We start from the raw sequence: 23,784 nt of genomic DNA on the forward strand, positions 1-23,784 counted from the left end.
AGAAAGGAAAGGCAGAAAAGCAGAAAGGAAGGACAACTGTAAGTCTTATTCTCAGCAACTGCTGTAAGATAGTTGATAATCACGGATCATAGGTCCTCTGCCAAGACCTGTAACGCTATAATAAAGTATGCTCAGTAAGTAGCAATTTGCTAGAGCTCTGGCACTGAAGGCAATGTATAACAGTCATGCTTATTGCACAGGAACTGAATATAATCCTCAAGGACAACATTCTAAGCATTTCAGTCAAACTTTGGGAAGTGGCAAATTAGGTAAGACGCTACACCAAGACAGGAGAGCTGAACTACGGCATGTGCTGTGCCCTAGAAAACAAGTTTGGATGTTGAACGAAGAGAAAGGGTGTTACTTCACACACAAGTTGTCAAAAGTCATAGCAACAACTATCTGTATATGTGTGCTAAACAAATATCGTCTGTAAAGACCCGTGGAAAAAGAATACACTGTATTTCTCAACTTATTTTAAAGACATATTTACACTTTCAAGGAGGAACAATTAAGAAGAAGGAAATAAAAACCTATGATTTTTAGGCTTTATTTCTAATATAGAATCACTGAAACTAAAACGCCATTGAAGCACACTGGGAAAAATTTTTGAAAGCTTTCCTGTATTCATGTGATTTACTAATTATAAAAAATGCTTTTTTCCTCCCAAAGGAATCGAGAGATTATACCATCACATCCTTTGAGTATGAGAACACAGTACATTTATAAACTGGATAAACTAAGCAACTTACCTCCATTAATGTTTCCCTCAGATTTAATCTTTTTTCTATAAGTTGACCATGCTCCTTGAGGAACGTGCAGAGAAACAAACTGAGATTCTGAATGAAGTTCTGTTCATCATCTTTCCCATTTGAGTATGCAAGTCGGATATTGGTATTTAAAGGAAGCATCTAATAAAAAGATAGACATGATCAATAATGTCCTGTAAGTAGAAATACTGTTTATTAACAACTATTTCACTGTTTTGGAAAAAAAGCCTTCATAACATCCCCTTTTATAGGGCCCTCTTCCAAATGTCTTCCTGCTCCTTCACTTCATACTTGTCTCCAAGATGGACAGTAGTATGAAAACATGAACATATACAAAGAGGTTTTTCCTACCCCTTTTAAGAGCAGAGACAAGGGTAATATTACCCTATTCGAAGACATTTTCAGCTGGCATTGGGCAATGCCATTCCAAAAAATGGTGTGTTACCTATACCTGGGTAACATTACATTGTCATAACATTAAAACAACATGAAAGACCTCCCTCATAATATTTACAAATTAGTAAGTAAGATCTGGAAAAGATTCAAGATCTGGTGTGCCTCTTCAGAGGTAAAAAAATATTTTCAATGTTCTGATTCTTTCAGGTCAAATAAATGCAAGTTTGCTTCAAATTCAGATGCAACAACTACACTAAAAACCTGCAAGTTGCAAAACATGCTAAATACCCAACATGGCATTCAACTTTTCTTTTAAGGAAAAAACTTAGACCATGGGTATTTGCATTTAGAATCAAGAGCATCATCTTTAAAAAAAATAAAGACAGTGTTCGAACACTTAACACAATGTAATTTGGGTGTCTACATAAAAAAAATCTGCCTTTACGTCTAATTATAACTAAATAAAAAACCTATAGCTCCAGCTGAAGTCTTTAGTGGGGGGATCAGGAAAGATGCGACATGAAAAGCAACGTGCCTTTCCTAAAGCACTTCAAAGATGGACTAACACTATAAATACAGGAAAAATAGACAGTTAAAAAATAGACAACCTAATTGTTCAGAAGCACTCAAAAAAGCTTTGGCATGAAAATATCTTCCATTAAGATGGACAAATGTGAAGCACCATCTTCTATTCCCCTACCCTCAAAAAGCAGAGCTCAGTACAAATTTCTGGCATCTGCTTGAGCTTAAATAATGTGTGCTGAGCAAACAACAGCACCTCACCTGCCTAGCATCTATTATAAATACTATTTGCTAATAAACTGCTGGCTTCAGAAGCAACTAGTGGTAGCAGCTAGCCCACCAAATTGCTAATTCTCCAGATTCAGAAAGATAAATGCTCTTATATGTAACCCCAGCATGACAGAGTACCTTCTGTAAGAACTATTTTTGACCTTCGGACAATCTCCTTTTGCAAGGTACAACTGAAAACAAGGTAATTTTAGAGCCCGGTGTCTGCTTATAGCTTGCTGTCGTATTCCCGACAAAAATTACCTGCATCTTAGAAGACTTATCTGTGGGTAGCTAATGACATGGTGAAAATAATCATGGTTCCCCTCATTAGCCAGTATTCCAGAACAGAAATAGGCCAGAAGAAACAAGGCATGCAACACTGGCAGCAGAATTAACTCCTGCACCTTTAAGACGTTAAACTTAGAAGGCAGAGAACAGAGTTTGTTGAAGAAGTTATAGGGAAACATGGTTCTGAACAGAACATTAAGAACTGGACAAAATCAAGAAAAGAGGTCAAAGAAACATGTTCTACCACATTTACCCAAATGCAAATCAAGCACATTTTAGCTCATTTGTATCACAAACTCGTCTTTATACTTCAATGTCAGAAAAACAGAAGCAAACCAGTTTATTTGTGGCAACACGCTTATAGTCCCTGGTTATCACTAATAAAGTAACAGTTCAATTTCTACTTTGAAGAATTAAGTACATCTGTTGCTGATAGGCATGAGTTTCATAATATTAAATGTAGCTCTTAAAATGGCCTTACTTTCCTTCAGGTTTGGAAGTGACAATACAGCATTTCTTCATAAATTCCACATAATTTGTCACATACAGTATTTAAGAACATTTTAATAGAAATTGAAGTCAATACACAAAGCTGCCAGGTACCTTTGCTACTCAACAAAAGCACCTGAAAGAGTACTGGATTACAAACCATTTGTATCCTCTAGCAAATCTAACAGCTACTTCATTACAGTAAAAAACTGTTTACATAGAACAGCACAAAATTTCACGGTTTTCTCTCCTCATAACAGTTCTCACCCTCCAGAAAGGGTAAGCTGTATAGTCCAAGCCACTCTGAAATTTAAAGATAAGTCCTTCATATAAGTTATCCTTACCAGATACACGGAAAACTATACTACTTATCATTGAAGAGGAAGTACAGTAATATCATAATATTGTAATCTTCAGAATAAAAGTACTGGAAGTCAAAGTTATTCAAACATTCAGATTTGAAGTGAAGCCAGTCTCAAAGGGAGCATTTTTATGACAAAATTATTTAAGCTATTAAACATACCACTAATCCCCAAAATAATACGTTAGTATGAATTATTCTCGGAGCAAGCTAATTTGCCTTCACATCAGTAGACACGTTTATAGGGAACTTGTTCAAAAATAACTGCATTTAACACTATTCAGAATGCTCTTCAGAAGACTCCATAATTTTAACATTATGAACATTCTCACAGAAATTAGAAAGACAGTATCTGTCCTATATGATGCTTAAAAAGATCAAAGGATGATTTAACACTTCCACGCAGGTGTTCAACCTCCCCCCCCCCCCCCAAAAAAACCAACAACAAAACACCCCACTTGTAACTGTTCACATCAGATGCAAATAAAACTAGGAAAGCTACAACCTCATGTACCTGAATCTGAACTGCTCAGAGAGGAATTACCAAGTTATATAATTACAAGTATGGTTTTATGTGACAAACTTCCATCACTGTCAAACACTAAAACAGCAGCTTGTAGAGGTTAAGACAGTTTAGGCCTTGCGTGCCATGTAGAACAAAGTTTGCTGCATTTCTCTCAACTCTCCTCACCAGACAACCCAAGTGTTCAATGCAGCTCTTAAATTAACCAAAAGAAATCAGTCCAGCAGAAATACAGCTGTAATCTAGAGTTGTAGAAAATACACTTAACATCTCCTGATCAAGCAAGAAATACTATTAAATGACACAAGAGAAACATTTCTCCTATCAAGATCTCTATAATGAATATGAATTTATAAATTGAACTAGGTTCTACAGAAGTTGATTTTGTTAAAAGAAAACAGATTTACTAAAACCTTACCTGTTTTAACTGCATCATGGTCAAGGTAAAAAGTGTTACAAACTGTTCTTCATACTGGCTTACACTGACACCTGCAATCTCTGTGAGGCACTTCAAAGAGACGTTCCGAAACATGGGAACATTTAAGAACTATTGAGAAAAGAAAAAAATTTTACAAGAATGTTGCATGCTAAGTTTTATAACTTTTGAATTAAAGAACCATCAATAATTACATAGATACCTTGTATATTAGTGTGCTGATTAACTTGGTCTCAAATATATATCCCAGAGGAATCCAGTTCAGAAATCGTAGCAAAGTTTCCAATGTTGCATGAACTAAGGGAGCATTTTGGGAGTTCTCCTGTAAAAACACATTAAAGTCTGGTGTTACTCAGCATGATGGAGAGGGGCTAGAATGGAGGAAAGGTTAAAAAATTAAAAATAATACTTACCATCACAAACTGACACAGTTGAAATATCTGGGAGAACTCATTGCACATACTATAAAAAACAGAAGTTAAAAATTAATCATTTCCACATTCCATAAACAATCTATTTTAATCAGTGTCTGTGGTTACAGAACAGGTTCTGAAGGCCTACATCCATGGAGGCATTCACAAGGCACCCGACTTTTTAAAAGTTTTGATGAGAACAACACTTTCTATTTTTGAAGTGGTACAAAATCTGTGCCTAGAAATTCTGTCTTGAAAACACTGAAATCTCTGTTAAAAGGGTATAACCATCAGTCGACAGAGGCTACTTGCAACAATGCAGAAATATACTTACGAAGTTTGGTACCACCCAACGATCTTGCTTTAAAAGAAAAATCAATATTCTACAGATCTCAGCAATAAAATTAGACAGATGTAGGTGTTTATCGAAAACCCCACAGCGAGAAAAACTATTTGGCAGCAGGCACAAAGTATACACTATTTACAAGGGACTAAATATATATACTTGCCTGTCTTTCAAATGCTTAGCTTTCACTTGAGTTATCTGGCCACTGGAAAAATCAAACACTTCTTCACTCAATAGTTTAAGGATCACCATATTGTTCTGACAAAGGCTTTCACTAGTCCTGCTTGCTCCCACAATATCACTTATAAAAGTTGGCCAGTGCTTTGGCCATTCTTGTTTCAGAATCTGAAAAGGGAAACACCCACGCATTAGGTACTTATGCAAAAGCAAATACTTTTTGACAAGATTTAAAACTTCATGAAGTCTAACTTACCTGAACAAGAATCATATTCAGTTTCCCAATGTACACTTTCTCTTTCTGGAGAACAGAAAAGAGCAGTTAGATTATGCAAATTATTTGGCTCCCTTTTCCTCCCCTGAAAATATTTCACTTACTTCTACACATGTTGGATCAGAAGAGGTCTTGATAATTAGGCCGACAACATACTTTTTTATACCTGCAGAAGAATTGAGAATTTATTTTCAACTATTCTGGATGCCATTAATGTAATAATAAATACTTCTGAATTGAAATTCTTCTCTCAACTTTAAAAAGAAGCACCTTCAAGGAACAAATATGCATGTATAAGTGTGCATGGCTCTTGACTTGCGTGCCATATAGCAAAAACTCACCTTTGTATCAATTCTGCAAGAGAATTTCAGGTGTACAAAACAGTTTACAGATTAAGCTATTTTGACATAAAAGAAAACCAGACTAAGGACTAGAGTAAATTCCTGAATTTGTAAGTGTAGTAATTTACACCACATCAACCTATCAGCTTCCTAAAGGCTGCAAGATATTGTAACGAACCCTGCATCGGTAGCGCTGCACAACACTGCATTAGGCTGAAGACAGAAAGATGGCATTCAGCACTGTCCAGTCACAACACGTGTTGCGATAAGTTCTTACAAGTGCTGTTGTAGAGCTCCCTCAGCAAACTGCATTTCTACCCCATTACCACTTTCAGGTCATACCTAACAACTCCAAAGTTGGCAAATACATTCTTACAGCTTTAGCCCAATGCTTCCAATGGCAAAACAAAATACAATAAGACAATCCTTTTACCAGCATCTCTGACTAACACCTTATTAATAAAACAAACTCCAAGAATAAAAAGAGCTTTCTAAGTATGACTCCAGTTTCAACAACTTGGCTAGAATTACACGAAATCTCTGGGACATCACCTCTACAATATGTAACGATTCTGAGATGCTCCAGTGTACTTAGGTGATCCATTTTGACACCAGGACTTCACAGAATCACAGAATCGTCTAGGTTGGAAGAGACCTCCAAGATCATCTAGTCCAACCTCAGCCCTAACACTAACAAGTCCTACACTAAACCATATCACTAAGGGCTACATCTAAACGTCTTTTAAAGACCTCCAGGGATGGTGACTCAACCACCTCCCTGGGCAGCCCATTCCAGTGCCTAACAACCCTTTCAGTAAAGAAATTCTTCCTAACATCCAACCTAAACCTCCCCTGGTGCAACTTTAGCCCATTCCCCCTCGTCCTGTCACCAGGCACGTGGGAGAACAGACCAACCCCCACCTCGCTACAGCCTCCTTTAAGGTACCTATAGAGAGCGATGAGGTCGCCCCTGAGCCTCCTCTTCTCGAGGCTAAACAACCCCAGCTCCCTCAGCCGCTCCTCCTAAGACTTGTTCTACAGACCCCTCACCAGCTTCGTTGCCCTTCTCTGGACTCGCTCAAGCACCTCGATGTCCTTCTTGTAGGGGGCCCAAAACTGAACACAGTACTCGAGGTGCGGCCTCACCAGAGCTGAGTACAGGGGGACAATCACCTCCCTAGACCTGCTGGCCACACTGCTTCTTATGCAAGCCAGGATGCTGTTGGCCTTCTTCACACACAACACACTTCCAGTGGAACAGCATGCCTCAGCTTGGCAAAGTTTTGCCTGCACAGCTTTGCAAGAATAATACTTAGAATTGCATTCACCACTGTAGCCTGCTGCATTTGCATCTGGAATACCATGTTCTTTTTATCGCACAAGGTTATTATGGATTACAGAACCCTTTTTAAACTGGAGTTTGTTTTTGTCTTTTTTGCTTAAGATCATGTCAACTGGGAACAGCCTTCATTTGTATCATTTGTTTCATTGCATTACTTCTACAAAGTGTTTTAAAATAACCTGAGTTCTCAGCTCCACCACAAGAAAAAAAAAGACCATAGCAACCTATACTGCCTACAGTTCCATTTTACCACCTAATCCTCAACTCCCTCCCCACCACTAACCTATCAAGCACTGAAGACACGGGAACAATGGCTTTCTGAGTGACTTTTCATCACAATATACACATCAAAACCCATTCTCTACAAAAGCATCCAACTTTGAGAAAAGGCTTGCACAGAGGATCTAGAGTCATGAACCACACGAGCATTACTAATGGTTCTACTTCATTATAGCTTTGACACAATGATCAAACTGAACATATCAGGGATTAAACATTTCAAACCAGGCAAGAATTTTCTTGCCACAGGAAAAAATTTTAGAGCATGTATATATTTTACTATTAAGCTTAACAGAGCCAAAATCTGGTTTTAATCATTTCTTCAGCAAGACAGTCAACTGACGCATACAGACAAAATGCATACTTAGAAGCGTGTTTTTTTAAATAAAGTTGTCATTTAACCAAAACAAAGGCCTTATATTCAAGACATTTCTTTTTCCCCCAGCCACTACGCTAAATTATGAAACATTTTTAGGACTTACTTGGCCAAAATTAGTCTTTTCTGCATTTCTGGCCTGAGCAAAAGGAACAGCTCATTCAGTTTTTTTTAATTGCATTCTCCTGAAATTTGGAAGTACTAGGTCTAGACTTTAAGCTATTAGATGCATAGTACACAGTAGCTGTCCCACGGGTCGTTCCAACTACAAATTGAAGTTTTCATCATTATCAGCTGGGATCAACCCACGCTACTCTAGAAGCATGCTCATTAACAAAACATATCACTGTCAACCACTGGATTAAGAGTTATTACCAAGCACTGGACTTGGTCTGACATCATGATCCTGACCTAACAATCGAGGCCTTTTTAGAAAAAAAACATACCACAGTTTGATGAAGCATTACAGTAATTCATAAGTGAGATGTTAAAGCCCCCAAAATAGTATGGAAAGAGGCTTACAGTGCCAGAAGCTAAACTATTTTAACAGTCTGCCAAACCACTGAGGGAAGACTATTGCTGCAACTCCTTTCATTCTAAAAACAGAACTAGAAAGCGAATGTTGTTCTTAAGAACACTGTTCTTACTCCAAAGCTGTCTATTTTCTATCTTGCTGCATTGATAGAATTACGCTGTTCAGTTGCAACTTGAATGCCATGCTACTGTTGATCTGGTTGTGAGATCATCTGCAAATGGAAACAGTTGCTCAGCTCCAAAAACTCTCTATTGAAAAAAAAAATTGTGACCACAGCTCAGACAACCTGAACAGCTCACTAGTTTTCAAATGTCATGCTGCAAGCTTCTAAGGTCTTCCATCCAGGGAACAGTCGTATTCTTAATCCCTCAAACATAGCAGTCATCCAATTCTCTAATGCTTTTTTTGGCATAAGTTGCATTTTCTACATAATTACCCTTTTCTGCAAAGAAAAAAGTACTATAGTTTCTGCTCTATATTTAATAGCTCAGGTTTTTATGATCATTCCATAGAAAAGATGAAATAATTCTGAGTAGAAGAAACAGGTATTTATCTTTATACCATGACAGAAATAAACACATATGCTTGTTGATGCTTTTCAGTGGAACAAGTCCAAGAAACTGAGGGTAACAGTCCCTTATATTTGCTAAAACCAATGTGTTTTGAGGACCTAAGGAAAGTGTTACTTTAAACAGGCAGGTGCTGGACATGTACAAGCCACACAAACCTAGAAGATTCCTTTCAATCACAGCAGCCCCTTAACAAGGCCTGAAGATTGCAAGAACAATGGCCAAGTCCAGACCCCTCCCCTTAACATCCTTCAAGGACCATTCGACATAACAACTACGCTCATCTCAGGACAACCTGGACCAAGGCGAGGTCCCTGTTCTGCATTCCACCACCATCACTGGGAAGGCACCAGCAGACGGAGCTCCTGCTCATGGACTGGTTTGTAGGCTCAGCTAGCAGAAAACTACCAATGAAGTTTCAAAACAATGTTGAAACTGAGCTATCTTAGCACCAGCTTAGCTCCCCAAACCCCACTCACTGAAGGGCCAGAGAAGCACCAGTACTTGCTCAAAGCCGGGGTTCCTCCTCAGCTGTATCCCACAGCAGACAACTACACAATCAGCCTAGCTCCAACATCAGACCATGTTCCAGTCCACTGGCAGACTGGACACCAGGGTGCTGTCAGAAGACCTGGACTAACACTGCTGTTAGAATTATCTGGTAAGCAACGTACAAAAGGAGGACAGAGCAAGGACATTGGCAGAACACTGCAACCATACTCCTCTGATTGAAGGCCTTTCACAAAGCTTCTGGATGAACATTACATGTAGTCCTTACGTGGAAGTTGATTTTCTACACAGGTACAGGCATAGGGGCAATTGCAACACTTTCTGAAGTGAAATAGATATGGATTGTTTGGGTTCACTACTATTTGCTTTTTCAGTACAAGTATAAAAAAGTGATTAAAATTCTTTAAAAAGGCACAAAGGATAGATCTTGCCCATTCCCCTCCCCCCCCCAGAAGTGCCATGTATATAATCCCCCTTCATTACAGACACAATCAAAAAACATCTCTTTGTAAGTATGCCAGAAATTTCCATTAAGGTATCTAATCTCTCCACTGAAAAATCTCTTCTACATCAGTTTCCACTGCATCAAAAGCCTTGTGCTTAACTCCAGGACCTTCCTACAAGCCATAAAACTGCATCTCTCTGAACACTTCAGTAGTGTGTTTTTTTTTTTCTCCATTTGAAAATGAGAAAAGTTGTACAAGCAATTCAGGTTTCATAATGAGGAAGTGCTTATCCATGCCAACTCAAAACACTCCAGACAAGCTCTCTCTGTTCACAGGAACAAAATTACATTTCACATTGCAGGATTAATGAAACATATCTCCAAATTGTAAGACCAAGAAGCTTTTATTTCTAGGCAGGTTTTCACACTGAAAGAAAATCCTATCAAGACCGTAGCACTTTGCCCAAATGACATCCTTCTCATTATTAAACAACCAACTTTACAGAGTACTGGTGTTTAAAACAATGTAGCATCACCTCAAACTGATTTTTTTTTCTGTAGAATGATAGTAAAATGATCCAGAAATAAGCAAGTTCACCACCTTATCAGGTGTTCTGGAATATGCCTAGCTTTCTTGTACTTAAGCAGCCTCAATAAGGTTTGAAGGAAAACCACACACCACATCATTTGTATACACACGAGATGAACTCTCCAGAAAGGCTTACAATTCTCAATCTTAAAAAAAAAAATAAAAAAAATCAATAACACCTGAGGAATACAGTAACTTATTACAAGTTAAAAGGCAACAGGGCCAGAAGAGCTCAAAGCTAAAAGCTATTTAAAAATAAGAGTAAATTTAGGAATTGAGGTTCACGTACAAAGAACACATCTTCTGAAGAAAGCCCATTTCCCTTCTTGCATTTGGAATTCTAGGCTGGAAGCTAAAACCTCCCAACACAGTCAGAAGCGATACACCCTGGCTAGCCTCAAGACCCAACAAGACATTCTGATGTACAACTTCAAGTACAGCTACAAAAATCTGAGAAGAAAGGTTACGGCTCAGGCTCCATAATTATGACATAAGTTTATTTCTCCAAGAACCTTCAGACAGGTTGCTTCAGTAACTTATTTCACTGATGCTCAAGTTAGATCTACTCTTGACTTCAATTGTTAAACACTGCTATTGCTACAAGGGAAAAACAGTATTTTCTAATAAATTGATTTAGTTCCCTCATAAGGCAAGTAAGGTTCATCAGCTATGATTGTTATACAAATCAAGCATACTAAGTTTTATAAAGACATAATCAGAGATCAACTGACTTATAACATACATGAAGAGCTTTGCTGCTAAGCTTTACTTTGTTATATTAAGTTTCTGTTCCCTGAACCCATATTTTAGTAGTTACACTTTAAATAAGAAATTCCTGCCAACAATAGGGAATATTGGAGTCAGAAGCCTCAGTGTAACCAGTCTTCTGAGCTCCCAGGTAATTAAACCACTGGAATGAATTTAAGAGCAACTTCTCTTGTATCAGCCAGCATCAATCTTTACCAGCCAGCAGCAGCTATGGCCACAGACCAGAAATGAAACAATCAAGATAGGTTTACTGCTACTTTTATCTTTTTTTCCCCCAATAGTTTTACTATTGAGGCCGAGATGGATCAAATGCCATGGTACACACTTGGCTTCTCTTCTATCGATGCACTGGAGAAACCAGACAAGTAAAAGCCATCTGATTCATTTCCCCTAAATTAAGTCAATTTCACAATTTCAGTTCAGCTCTGTACAAGTACAAATGTTTTGAAAGGCTGAACTAAAGGTACACATTTGTTAGGATGAAGGATAATCTTTTCCTCTGCCATCTTGAGAAGTGCAAAAATCAGGCAAAATAAGAACAGAATTCCTAAAATTATGATTGAATGATTGCAGAACTTCCAACAGTAATTTTTTTTTTTGCATTGTACTGTATCTAATATATATAGCGTATATGTAGTGTAGTGTATATGTACACACACTATATATAGTATATCTAATGTTGCCATCTTCTCAGAGGGCAACTAGTCAAACAATATTACTTTGACTGCAGACAGCAAAACACCAAGTACAAAACACCAACTCAAATATATCACCTCCAGAATTCATTGAAGTCATGTAAAGCCAGTACTTTGGCACCTGAAGAACATATGGGATAGCAGGTGCCAAAGCACAGCCAGCATCCTCATCATACCACCACCAATTATCATCTATTGCATGCATTGAGTATCTTTACAACTTGTGATTATTGAATTATATTCTCTATTTGGCATTTTTCCAGCCCCAAACTACCAAGCAAGTCTACCTCTTACTCCTCCTATTCAACTATAGCTTCTTCCACCAGCAGACATTAGGTAAGCTGAGTTTGTAACTAATTCAAAACCACTGACTCCTTATTGCCTTCCTGCCCTGCTCCAACAGTCAAGATCTTTGAGAACTTCCAAACACTGAAACAAAGTGCTCTTAGTCAGGAACATGGATGTACGAGTAAGTGAAGATACTCTACTAAATGCACAAAGAAGACTTAACTTCAGAGTGACCCCTCAGCTTGCTTCTCAAAAAGACAAAGCTGTATTTAAGCCTCAGCTGAAGTTGTTTCATACAAGTCTAATGCTGCCACTAACAGAATGAATGTGAAGCCGAACTCTGACTTCAAGAGCTACACTATACCTGTCAGCCTACTGGGGTGAGGTAAGGAAAATAACCACAAAGATGTGGAAACCTCCCTCTCCACATTTGTTTTCATCAACATTTACAAGTGCATTTTAATCAATATAGTTTCAGAACTTAAGTACTGGCAGTAAAACTTCAAAGCACAGCTTCACACTGTTAAAAATGGCTCGCAGCAGAACACGGAAATTTGGAATAACTTTGATGAGTTCCAAAGCCAGTACTTAGTAAAAAGACAAGTATAGAATGGTGACAACATTCAAGTTTTGAAATGTCAAGAATTTAAAGTGGTTATACTTACTGCTCTGAAAGCTAAGTTTCATGACTTGACAGAAAGCTTTGTGAACGTGCAGTAATTCTGTACTACTGAGGTACCTCTGTTTACTGTAACTGTACTAACAAACCTCTAAAATTCAGCACATATTGCAAGCCATAAGGGAAAAAAGAATAAAAACCCTGTGTTTTAGGGCTTGCAAATTCACTGCAGTGACTAAGACTGGAGTTTGCCCTACACTGCAGTTTATTTACAGTCTAGCTGTACATACATGTATATGAATTAAAAGACTTCATAGCACCTCACAGCCTTAAAGAATGAATGACCATTAATAAACAAGACACTCTACTTACATACCATTTCTATTTTAAAATAATTGTGACTGCTTACGAGTTCAAAAAAGTCAAATCTGCATATGCTACAAGAGGTAGCAGTCTACCAGAAAAATGAGAGCATACTGGTGGGGCTGTATATGCAGCCCAGACAGGCTGAAGACTGCCAAGCAGAGAATCCACATCTCCACTTCAAAGCCAGAAGCTAGCCCCAGAAGCCTCTTCAGATTAAGTTTGGCCTACAAATCAATACAATGTTAAGTGATGCCGTTTTGAAAGTATCAGTTACACCTTTTACCTTCCCATGACACTTAGAATTTCAGGTGCTTGCCATCCTACTGAAACCACTATGGCAAAAGGGGCAAGATATGGTTTCATCATCCAGAAACACAGATGTCTTATTACAAAAAGCTACTAGCCTAATTGTGTTTGAACTTGAAAGTTATTTACGTGGGGACTCGATGGCCTAAATCTCAATTAGCATATGTATGTTAGAAGACAAGGCAAAAATTCTCTCCCTACCTTCACACTGGTTCCTCGGAAGAATCTTCCATCTTGTTTTTATCACATTTTCCAAGATTTGCAGTCCATAATACTGAAATTGGAGAAGAGCAAAATGTGAGTACGTTACTGTAGGACTACCTAACATTCAGGACTCTCATTCAATCAGACATTCACGCTTAATATCTAAGACTTCAAGAATATTAAACTAACAAATTTATTAAATATGTCTATTCACCCATTTACTGAGGTTTCATGCATTTTTTCTTGTTTTATTTTTGCTATACTAAGTCCTGCTGTTTGATCATGCTCACACCAGGAGGAAAAAAAAGGAAAAAAGAAAAGCCCTCTGGCAGACAATTTTGGCTATCTGGAGAAGAGAAAGTAGCAGCCAGATATGAATTTGCATCATAAATGACTGCTCATATGTTCAAGTACTACCACAACCAGGCTCCTAAAATATTTAGCAGCTTGGATGGTCTCAAGCTTCCTATCGTTCCTCTAAGAGCTGGAAAAAAAAATCTTGTCTTAGCATCACATGTTCTGACACTTTCTTTAGAAAGTACTTCTGAAACTTCACTGGTGTGTTACTTTAGGAACAGCAAGACAACCCACAGGTTTATTCAATTTCAATACCCACCCCAATATGGCAGCTATTTCTACTATTTAAAGATGAACTTTTGTGCTCAGTCAAAGAACAATAAAAATGTGACTAAGTTCTTGGAAATCCTTTTACCTTTCAGGAATTCCTTCCTAGTTTCTTAACTGAAAACATTACATATGCAAGGTAATCAGTAAGGCCAGTCCCTCTGCCCATTTATCCCTACTGCCAACTCAAAAGTAACAGGGAAAAATTTTGATGTGATCAAAAAACTTTAATACGTAAAACCCCATTAGCATGAATAGACAGCAGAGAAAAGGGGACAGGGAATTTTGCATTTGCTTTAAACAGCAGCAGACTAGGAAGAAGAAAAAAGTATCACATCAATGCCTGAAAGGTAAACTCACGTTTTTACAGTTAAAAGTTTGGCTGAGAATAAGAGTTCTTCTTTAAAATGGTTAGTTGTTATACAAAGTCGGATCATGAGCATTTCAACCAAAGGGATCATATAAACTTCAGCTTAATTAAAAGAACACAATGTAGGCTGTCCCAAACTACATTGCATTTTAATACCATTTTTGCTGTTCTCATCTTAACATAACCTACATTCCCTCCCCCTTCGCTTCCCTCTGTGACCCAAGCTCCCACCAGCTTCACGTGAGGATCCCGCATCTGCAAAATAGTGTCTTTAGAATAGCGTCATCTTCCAAAGTCTTGGGTACAGAGAAAAAAAATACGCAATAACAGAAAATTGGCAGGGTTCTTTTCTTCATTATCAGCAGTAAAAGTTTATCAGCTAGATTTTAATCTACAAATTTACAACAGCAATCTCACATAAAAACTAAAAGAAATCAAGGGGGATGTTCATACAGGAAAATGTACAGAAACAGTTTAAGTAAAATGCCTCACAAGAAGCTATTTCAGTCACTGCCATAGATTCATAGATGTCATCTGCACCTGATTCAGGCTAATGAAACAAAATATACTTAGAAAAGCTCTAACAACATTGGAAGTATGGCCACTGATAATCAGACAGTGCTAACTTTCCTGAAGGAAAAACTACGGTTTTATTTCCAGATTGTACAGGAACACCTACTAATAGCCTTTTCATCTAACCAAAAATGTTATATTTGCTTCCACATTCTTCCCACCCCCCCCCCCATCAACTTATTCAGCCTCAAAATCAGAATGGCAAGCCTTATTTCGTTTTATAACAACATTAGATGATCAAGCAGAACTTAGAGGAAAACCTTGACAGAAACTATGGGCAGAAATCATCTTCAGTCTCCCCCAACACACCCTGGGATGCAAGTTGCCACACCTACCCCCCCCATATGCACTCAAATATCTACTTTAGTCTCATGTACCTTAAGCCATAGAGGTTCATCTTGTCTAGGTTTCTACTCATTCTTTTGTACACACAATTTCAGTTCTGCCCTCAGCTAGCCTCTTGTTCATCTCTTCTCATCTTTTCCTCGGCACTAGTAATATTCATTTTTCTCTAATATTTGCACGTGAAATGAAGTGGGAACAGTAATAAAGTTACTGTATACAATCTTTACCTATGCATCTTTCTTGCCATACCATGTTTTAAGGTTTTGTGAGACTGCCTGAACACACTGCAAGGGGCCATGTTGTTTTTTTCCCATTTAAGTTTTATTTGATTTGATGGTTATAATTATTTTCGGTACTTCCCTGATAAAAAAGATACACAGAGTCCAAAAAAGTCACTGATGCCAATTTTAAGTTTTGCCATCTGAAGTATCGGAGGTGTACTTTTCATTTGGTAGTGAAACAGTACACAATCGCATTTAAACCAAGGACAAAACAGAAGTCATTCCAATATGCATTTGCTCTTAGTTTATTTCTAATCATCTAACAACGATTCACTGCCAGTTATGAAGATGAGGGACAGGTAACAGCAAAGACTGAAAAAAACATGAAATGATCCCTATGGTAGAAATTTCTATGGCACCCTTATTACTTATTCTATGCACCAAATCCCCTCCCTCCCACCTCCCAAGAAACAAAAACAATTGATGAACAGAATTCAGTTAAAGGGAATCAAAAGGGTAGACCTTGTGGAGGCCTGCCGTCAAAGCCTAGCTGTGTCAGTTGCACAGGAAGACACCCCTTTTCTTCCTATTACAAGCAATCAACATAATGGAACATTATGATTAATATCAGGTAGTGTTAACAGCTTTAATTAAAGAAAAAATATGATTGCATAAAAGCCAAATGTCATAGTGCATAAATTTAGCACCAAATCATTTGCAATTTATGTAAATTGAAGAATTCTTTACCTGTTGCTTTCTTTCTGTTCCTCTAATCATCTCATTTTTCACAAGACAAATTTGAGTTTTTAAAAATACTGTTGATAAATCAACTTAAACATTAGTAATGTCTGTCAGTATAAAAAGCAAAGTTTACCAGGCAAGCAAACAGGCAAACACTGTTACTTATAGGTTAGCACTTTGAGGAAGTTCCTTCAGCTGTTTTCCCCTGAGCTTTAGAGCAATAAAAAAAAAATTTGAACTGGTTTCATGAAAACCTCCTGAATTCAGACACCATCCAACCATGATAATTTTCTGTTCGAACACAGTGTGTATCAAGCAGAAAAACATGCATGTCCATTACTTAAGGTAATCATCAAACTTAAGACAGTGAAAACACATTTCAATCAACTTTTCTGTTCCAACTGCAGAAATCTTGGTAAAGCCTTTAAAAGGGTAGACAAATACTGAATGCTGTCCCTTTAGTCTCTACCATGATGGACGGATTTCAAATAGCAGTACAAAGCAAATGCGTTCTGCATATTAGTAAAGACTAATCTAATAATACAAAGAGTTTGGGGTGCTTAACTTTCATCGACTGCTCAAAATCTTGGCCTAATAAGGTTTCTATTTTGTCTTCAATATACCTAGGGACAAATTCTCTCCTCAGTTATGTGCACATGGCTCTCATTAACACCAAAGACAGCCAAACACTTTCCCAAGGACAAAATGTGGCTCTAGGAGACTTTTCATTACTCAGATGTATACATATACCAATCTTTGGAACTGGCATTACGCATGTATGTGCCTTAGAAAAAAAGAAAAATTCTATTTCCAATTTAGTTGTGTTTTTTTTAAAAGGAAAAAAAAACTTGTCAATGGAAGAGGAGATTTAAATATTTTGTCCATTTATGGTTCTTCTCTAAAGCCATCTTTTGGAACAAGACAATAAAAAAATGTGGTTTGAATCAAGAAAGCCTATGGCTAAAAATGAGATACCTTCCTCAAAGTTTATGAATGGAAGAAAGAGGAAAACCAAATAAATAAAAGTTGATTTGCTTACTTTGGTATTCATGTTCTGAGAGAACTCCAAAATAGTATCAACTCTTGTCCACGCATCGGGATGTTCTTTTAAGTGAGTCAAGACTTCTTGAGCCATTCTTTGCTATAAACAAGTTTGGGGAAAAAAATAGTATTAGCATTGGGTTATTTTAGAAAAAAATATACTATCAGCTAAGACATTCATATATTATGTCACCTTCTTTAAATCATGTATCCAAGAGTTAGTCAGAATTAAACCAGAAGCAACAGGTCACTTAAACCTCCTTCTGTCTGTGTGTGTCAGTCAAGGTCTTTTAACAATCAAATTCAAGGAACGCACTAGTGCAAGATGGTCATTGACTTACTTCCCTCTTCCATCTTGAATAGCTCTTCTAGGCCAGCAATGAACATGTGAGAAAACCACACAACATACTAGGGCAAAAAGCTTTCTGCCATCCAAGAAAGTCTTCTAGATAAAATTATATTCCAGGGCACCCAAACTTTCTAGTTCTACTGGAAGCGTTCATGTAAGACACCAGCTTTAAGGAGTACTGCACCGTGATGCAAAGTTCTTGATATATGAACTTTTGATTTTATTTCGAAGAATCACCGAACAGAACTGAAGTTCTCCAATCCCTGCTTGTGAGGAATCCCTCGATATATCCAATAGCTTACAAAAAACAGTAACTACTTACTGGGGGGCAGCATGGCAGCTAGTTATGTTAACAGTTTGTTCCTCCTTGGGACTGCCATAACCAATTATTTTACTAGGTACTATGGCTTCAATAACTTGCCAAAACTCCTCATCTGAAGCAATTATGCATTGAAACAGGTGAATTCATTTTAGGTATCCTTTTCAGGCTCGGATGTCCATAAAAATCTTTTTAAGCCAAATGATGTGAGCCATTTCCAAAAATGCAGCGTACTGACAAATCCTGCAGCAAATTACATCACCTACAAGCACCAGACGCTGCCTTTCAACAGAATGAACATTTTCAAAGTTATCAGAAAAAGTTACGTGGCAATTCACAAAGATTAATTTGCTCTCCCACTGCATTGTAGAGCCAATTCAACAGAATTACAAAGCAGATAAAGCTTTAACTTCACCAGTTACACCTTACTACAGCTATCCATATCCCTAGTTGGCTACAAGAACATACTTGAGCTAATTATCAACTAGTATAAAAAACACACTTGTTCAGTAAGACAGAAACCCCATCAAGACTCAAAATCAATACACATATAACACAAGAAACAGCCAAATTGGGTATGGAATTTACCGAATTAAAATCCAAAGCTAAGACAGCACATAAAAATGATGTCTAAAGGCATCTATACAATACTGACATCCCTAGTGAAGAAAACTGAGCACAGCAGAACATTCCCCAGTCTGATACTGACTTGGACTAGCAAGTCCCTGTAGGTTCAACATGGAGCAGTACCACCTGGATACTATTTTGACTTAAAAAGGCAGTATAACCATTTTCTCACAGTACCACAGAGCTAAAACATCCAGCAGTTCTGATGCAGTTCAATTCAAGAGGGAAAGAATCACTGTATTACTGCCATGCTGAACTTGGGCACATTTTTATACTGACCCTCCTTGATGCTTCTAATACCAGTGACATATCACAGGATCAAACGTGCATACCAACAAGATACATATATGCTCACTATCCTTCTCCCAAGCCTTGTGAAATTCACTCTCATACCCACCAATACCTTACACTACTGGGCATCAGCTCCCATAGTTTCATACAAACAGTAACGCTTAATCAAGACCGAAGATTCACTGTATCATTGCTACAGAAAAGTCAGTCAGCAAACAAGTAACCTCTCCGAACATGCAAATGCCTAACAGGCCCATGGAATTAAGAGTCTGGGATGAACACAGCTAAACATCCATTTGAGTTGTCCCAAAGCTACTTCAGTTGTGTTAGGGGCATTCTTTCTTTTCAGAAAGTACACCAAAAAAGCAAAGAACAGAAAAAAAATCTAGAAGTCAAGGACAGAACAAAGCTTTTTACTTGTCTAACACAGATCTGCGGACAGTTTTGCAAGCAGCAATAAGAGTTAAGCAGAAGGAGACATGCTAAGAATTATGGGAAAGAAGTCAGGTGGATTTGAAAGCAAGTTCAGCATGGGCTATCCAGACTGCATCCTAAACCTTTTTCCACATTATTATATCCTGTTGCAGACATAATGCTGTTAATATTCCAATCTTTAGTTTCCTCAATTTCTATTACTTGCATCACCTTTTAAGCCATGTTCTGAACTGGCAGACTCTGCAATGAAGTGCTTTTTCCTGCAGGAACTTTTGAACTTCTCTTGGAAGAGGTAAAAGCTTACAGACATTCACTGAAAAACATCTGTACCCTTGGGAAAATACTAAAATAGCAAGCCAGGTTTACATGAAAGTTTAACGTATTAGTCCATTTACTTGTAAGTTTATATCATGATCCCCTTTTGCCAGTTAATATCCTCCTCTTGCATTTGTTTCTCATTGCATTGATTTTCTAGATACACCAAACTATACCCAGCTGACTTGTATGAAACAATTACTCCCAATACAACAATGGCCATTTGATCACTGTATTTAGTGTTAATCCTCTACTCCCCTTATATCTCTTTCCTATATTTTAAGGTCAATTCAGACTAAAGAATATTACAAACAGCGCCTATTTTGTAAGTCAGTACAGTAAACAAGCATATCACTTACAAAACAAGCACTCGGAAGTCCATGCTACCGAAGGCAAAAGCTACAAGCCACTTTGTGACAGTCATCTAAAAAACTACAGCTAATAACTACTTGGATTTAGGAAAACTGAAAATACAAATATTTCCAAAAAGAAACATGGGGTTTTAGAACCCGCAGGAATTCACATTAGAAAGCTTTACACAAGCTTTTTTTAGATATACAAAACAAGTTCAAGCAAGTATTTTTTTTTTACTCCAATAGTTGGAAGGAAGTAATAGAAAGGCATCAGCTACTTTGTCTCATTTTAATTCACTTTTTATTGTTGTGCAAGAGTATCTTAGTAAGATGCATGACACTGAAACTCCCAATTTCTTAAGCATGGACAATGAAAACTCGCCAGAAGAGGATCTATGCCAACACCCTTGTAGAAATACTTGCTTTCAACATTAAGCCTTTTTTCCCAAGTAGTTGGAAACTAGATAAAAGCGATATAAAATTCACTTTCAAGACAACATATGCGCACAGACACACACACACACTCCCCTGATTTGAACTCAAATTTCACAATTTGCACTAAGTCCTGAGAAGAGCACAAGAAGAATCCATGCAGAAGAGAACAGTAATGGGGAAAAAATAGATAAAAAGACAAAATCTCCTCTTAATGCATGTAATATGCTTTTTTATAAGCATAAATATCCTAACAACACTTTTTTCTCTTAAATACAATCCTTCAGTGAGGCCAATATTGAGTTTATGGCTTCACAATCCTGTCCACAACATTAACTCAAACTTTGCTGATGAACAAAGGCCCAGAAGGTGAGCTGAAAGCAACAACACCCCTACCAAGTTGTACTTGCTCATCTCTTGTAATAGCAGAAGGCATGCTAGAAATGAAAACGCACATTAAACTAACACTTTTCTGTTATTTCAATGGGCATAAAGGCCTGTTTTAAACAAGGGCACATAAATCACCACGGATATTCTAGTCAATAGCAGAGTAAATCTGTTAATATTACTGATTTTTATTCAAATAAATTAATTTTGCTCAACACTTTAGCTATAAGGTCAAACACAGTCCATACACATAGGTTCAAAGTCCACATTACCTGTGCGCCTTCTCCATGGTACAAGCAGTTCACCACATTGTCCAAAAGATTGATATCCAGTTTCTGGTTAAAATCCAGCAGCTGACGAGCTGCATGGTCTGCTAACATTGTCATAATTGCTGGCATAGATTACTGAAAAATAAAGAATTTTTTGATCAATTCATAAGAACTTACTAGGTGCAGTTGTAAAGTAGTTGCTTCAATTTAAACATCTCCTTTGATTGAGATGAACTACATTAGTAGTACCAGGCTGCACTAAATACACAGAACTCCCACCGTTGTTAAACACAAGGACAAACCCATACGTAAAATTCACACGTTACTGCCCCAACCAAATTCTCGGGGTGTTCAGCAGGCACAACCCATAACAGCAGTTTGACTAATCAATGGGCCACATTATCAAGCAAGCTGAGCAACTTCTTTCCAAGCAGGCAGCAGCCCCTACAGTTCCCTGAATATTTGTAAACCAGTAAGTTTGCTGGTAGAAATACCCAGTAACAACCATTCCATGATTCTGTAACACGACCCAAACCCGTACTAGTAATCTCAGTAGAATTTTAAGCTTTCAAGGCCAACATGCACATCTGGCTCTGAAAGCTTTTTAAACAACCAGTTACGGAAGTGAAACAATCTACAAACTTGGTAAGAAGTTAGCCACAGAGGTCATTTTTCATACACTTGAATAAAGAGCTCACATTATCTACATACAAGCAAGACATTGCCATTGAAATTAAGACAGTTGCCTGTTTGAAAGCATTTCAAGATGAAGTAAGGTGACAGTTAATTCAGCATACCACCTTAGAGAACTTCACACTGGAATGGAAAAGCCTGCTGGAGGTTTCAGGTCCCATAACACACCAACTCCTTGCCTTAGAACTAGCAGCCTCAACATTTTGCAAATGAAATTAGGTGGAGCACGTGCAACCACGCACATTAAGATGCTTACGAACCAGAAACTGGTACAAGATGAAGGTACCCCCAAACAACAAGACAAGCCAAAACCCAAGGAAGTGCGGATCAGAAGCTACACTCCACTCCTTTTAAACCAGACCCCTGTTGGGAATAGCTGAAGTTTATTCCCCTCTTCACACAGTAACTGTAACACATTCCTACCCTCTTATCTACAGTTCTCTGAGGTTCCCCCTCCTTTTCAGAGCCTTCCATAAAAATACAAATTTCACACTGAACCACTCATTTGAGAAATACTCCGAAGTTTGGAAAACTGTAAGGTCATTCAAAAAGTCATTCAAGAAGTTACAGTAGCACTATCAGCGTATTCAAAGAGATACAATCAATCTCTTCTGGAAACAAACTGCATTCACATGGAAAACAACAGAAATCAACCTACCCAGCCCACCCCTTCTTTAGGGCAACCTAAAAGTTCTGCTCTGACTGAATAGCTTCATGGGGAAATAAGAATTCATTTCATCCCTTACATATTTAAGTCTTATGCTTAGAAGTGAAGAGCAAGACAAACCTGTGACTCAACCCATGCAGTTGCTAATTAAGTGAAAGTCCTACAGTAACATGCAGACAGGGAAAATCTTTTGTTTAGAATGTACATTTGCAAGTAGTATCAAGCAGTTTTGTCTGCTTCTATTTAGAATTATATTAACTGAAAAAAAAAAACTTTTAGTAATTTTTTGGATAAATAACTCGTGCAATTAGTATTATTGCACTAATGTAATCATTTTGAGGGGTCCATGGCATCATCCAGTCAGGCTTTTTACAGCATCTCCCTGGAAAAATACGAGGAAATAAACATCAAATAGAAACCAAAATTAATTAAACCCTGCATCTGTCCTCCACCCAACTCTGAAAATTTTGGGAATCACTAAGTATGGAAGCGAGGAACAAAACAGCAGGGAAAGCCAATTTCCTTCTTCTAACTTAAAAGGACACTTCAAGACTTCACCTGGCAGAGGGGCAGCAAGCAGCACTCGAAGGAGGAAATCTAGCCAATTAATACGCTCTGCAGCGTAGAGAGCAATCGCTCCCACCAGACGCGCGTACTCGCAGGCACGCCCCTCTCCTTTTGCATCTGCACTCCATGGCTGAAGCGGGAGCTGAGAAAGCAGCCCTCAGACCATGAGGAATGTTTTAAATCTGTGATTCCTTGGGTAGGGCCACTCATTTTAGATTTGAGCCCCCTTCAGTGGTTTATACGCAGCCCTAAGAAGACAAACGAGCAGCCACGTGACAAGCAGAAGTTATTAACCACATGGAGGCAAAAAGGAAATGTTTTGAATAGGGCTCTTTGCCACTCCCAGCATTATCTTCAAAATGACCTGCCTGCTTGCAAACTGAAATACAGAAATGGCGGCTTTGTGGTCAATACCAACGGCAACCAACCTGATCTCCTGCTCCCAGCACTGTACCCACACAAAGCTCACAGCCTTTGGCATACCATGCTCCTACACTTTCCCCGTCATGCCTGAATGCGAGCAGTTTTAAACCTCACCTCTAACCACCACCACCACCATCAATTCTTCAACACTAGCAATAAGTGGGGTAACAGAAACAAAGTTAAAAAAAACTAAACTACAACACAGCAAGAACATGACATCTACCGAAGGTCAAACGAACTGAATT

At 38.0% G+C, this 23,784-nt stretch overlaps 1 protein-coding gene across 4 annotated transcripts in view; it reads right to left on the reverse strand.

Annotated features, from left to right (window-relative positions):
• XPO1 (exportin 1) overlaps window positions 1-23,784 on the reverse strand; it is a 39,032-nt gene that overhangs the window by 13,593 nt on the left and 1,655 nt on the right. For 3 of the 4 annotated variants that reach the window (XM_083829701.1, XM_083829702.1, XM_083829703.1), the window contains 10 exons: window positions 21,193-21,324; window positions 17,411-17,512; window positions 13,495-13,567; window positions 5,370-5,431; window positions 5,248-5,292; window positions 4,978-5,159; window positions 4,469-4,517; window positions 4,258-4,377; window positions 4,038-4,166; window positions 753-911 (listed from right to left, as the gene is read on the reverse strand). In XM_083829701.1, the coding sequence (XP_083685827.1) occupies window positions 753-911; window positions 4,038-4,166; window positions 4,258-4,377; window positions 4,469-4,517; window positions 4,978-5,159; window positions 5,248-5,292; window positions 5,370-5,431; window positions 13,495-13,567; window positions 17,411-17,512; window positions 21,193-21,318 (1,047 nt within the window). In that variant the 5' untranslated portion in view covers window positions 21,319-21,324. Of the gene's footprint in view, window positions 1-752; window positions 912-4,037; window positions 4,167-4,257; window positions 4,378-4,468; window positions 4,518-4,977; window positions 5,160-5,247; window positions 5,293-5,369; window positions 5,432-13,494; window positions 13,568-16,152; window positions 16,217-17,410; window positions 17,513-21,192; window positions 21,325-23,784 lie in introns of all 4 variants that reach the window. The other variant, XM_083829704.1, reaches the window with a different exon arrangement.

Source organism: Anser anser, assembly GCF_964211835.1.
Source record: "Anser anser genome assembly, chromosome: 3".
NCBI classification, from domain to species: domain Eukaryota; kingdom Metazoa; phylum Chordata; class Aves; order Anseriformes; family Anatidae; genus Anser; species Anser anser.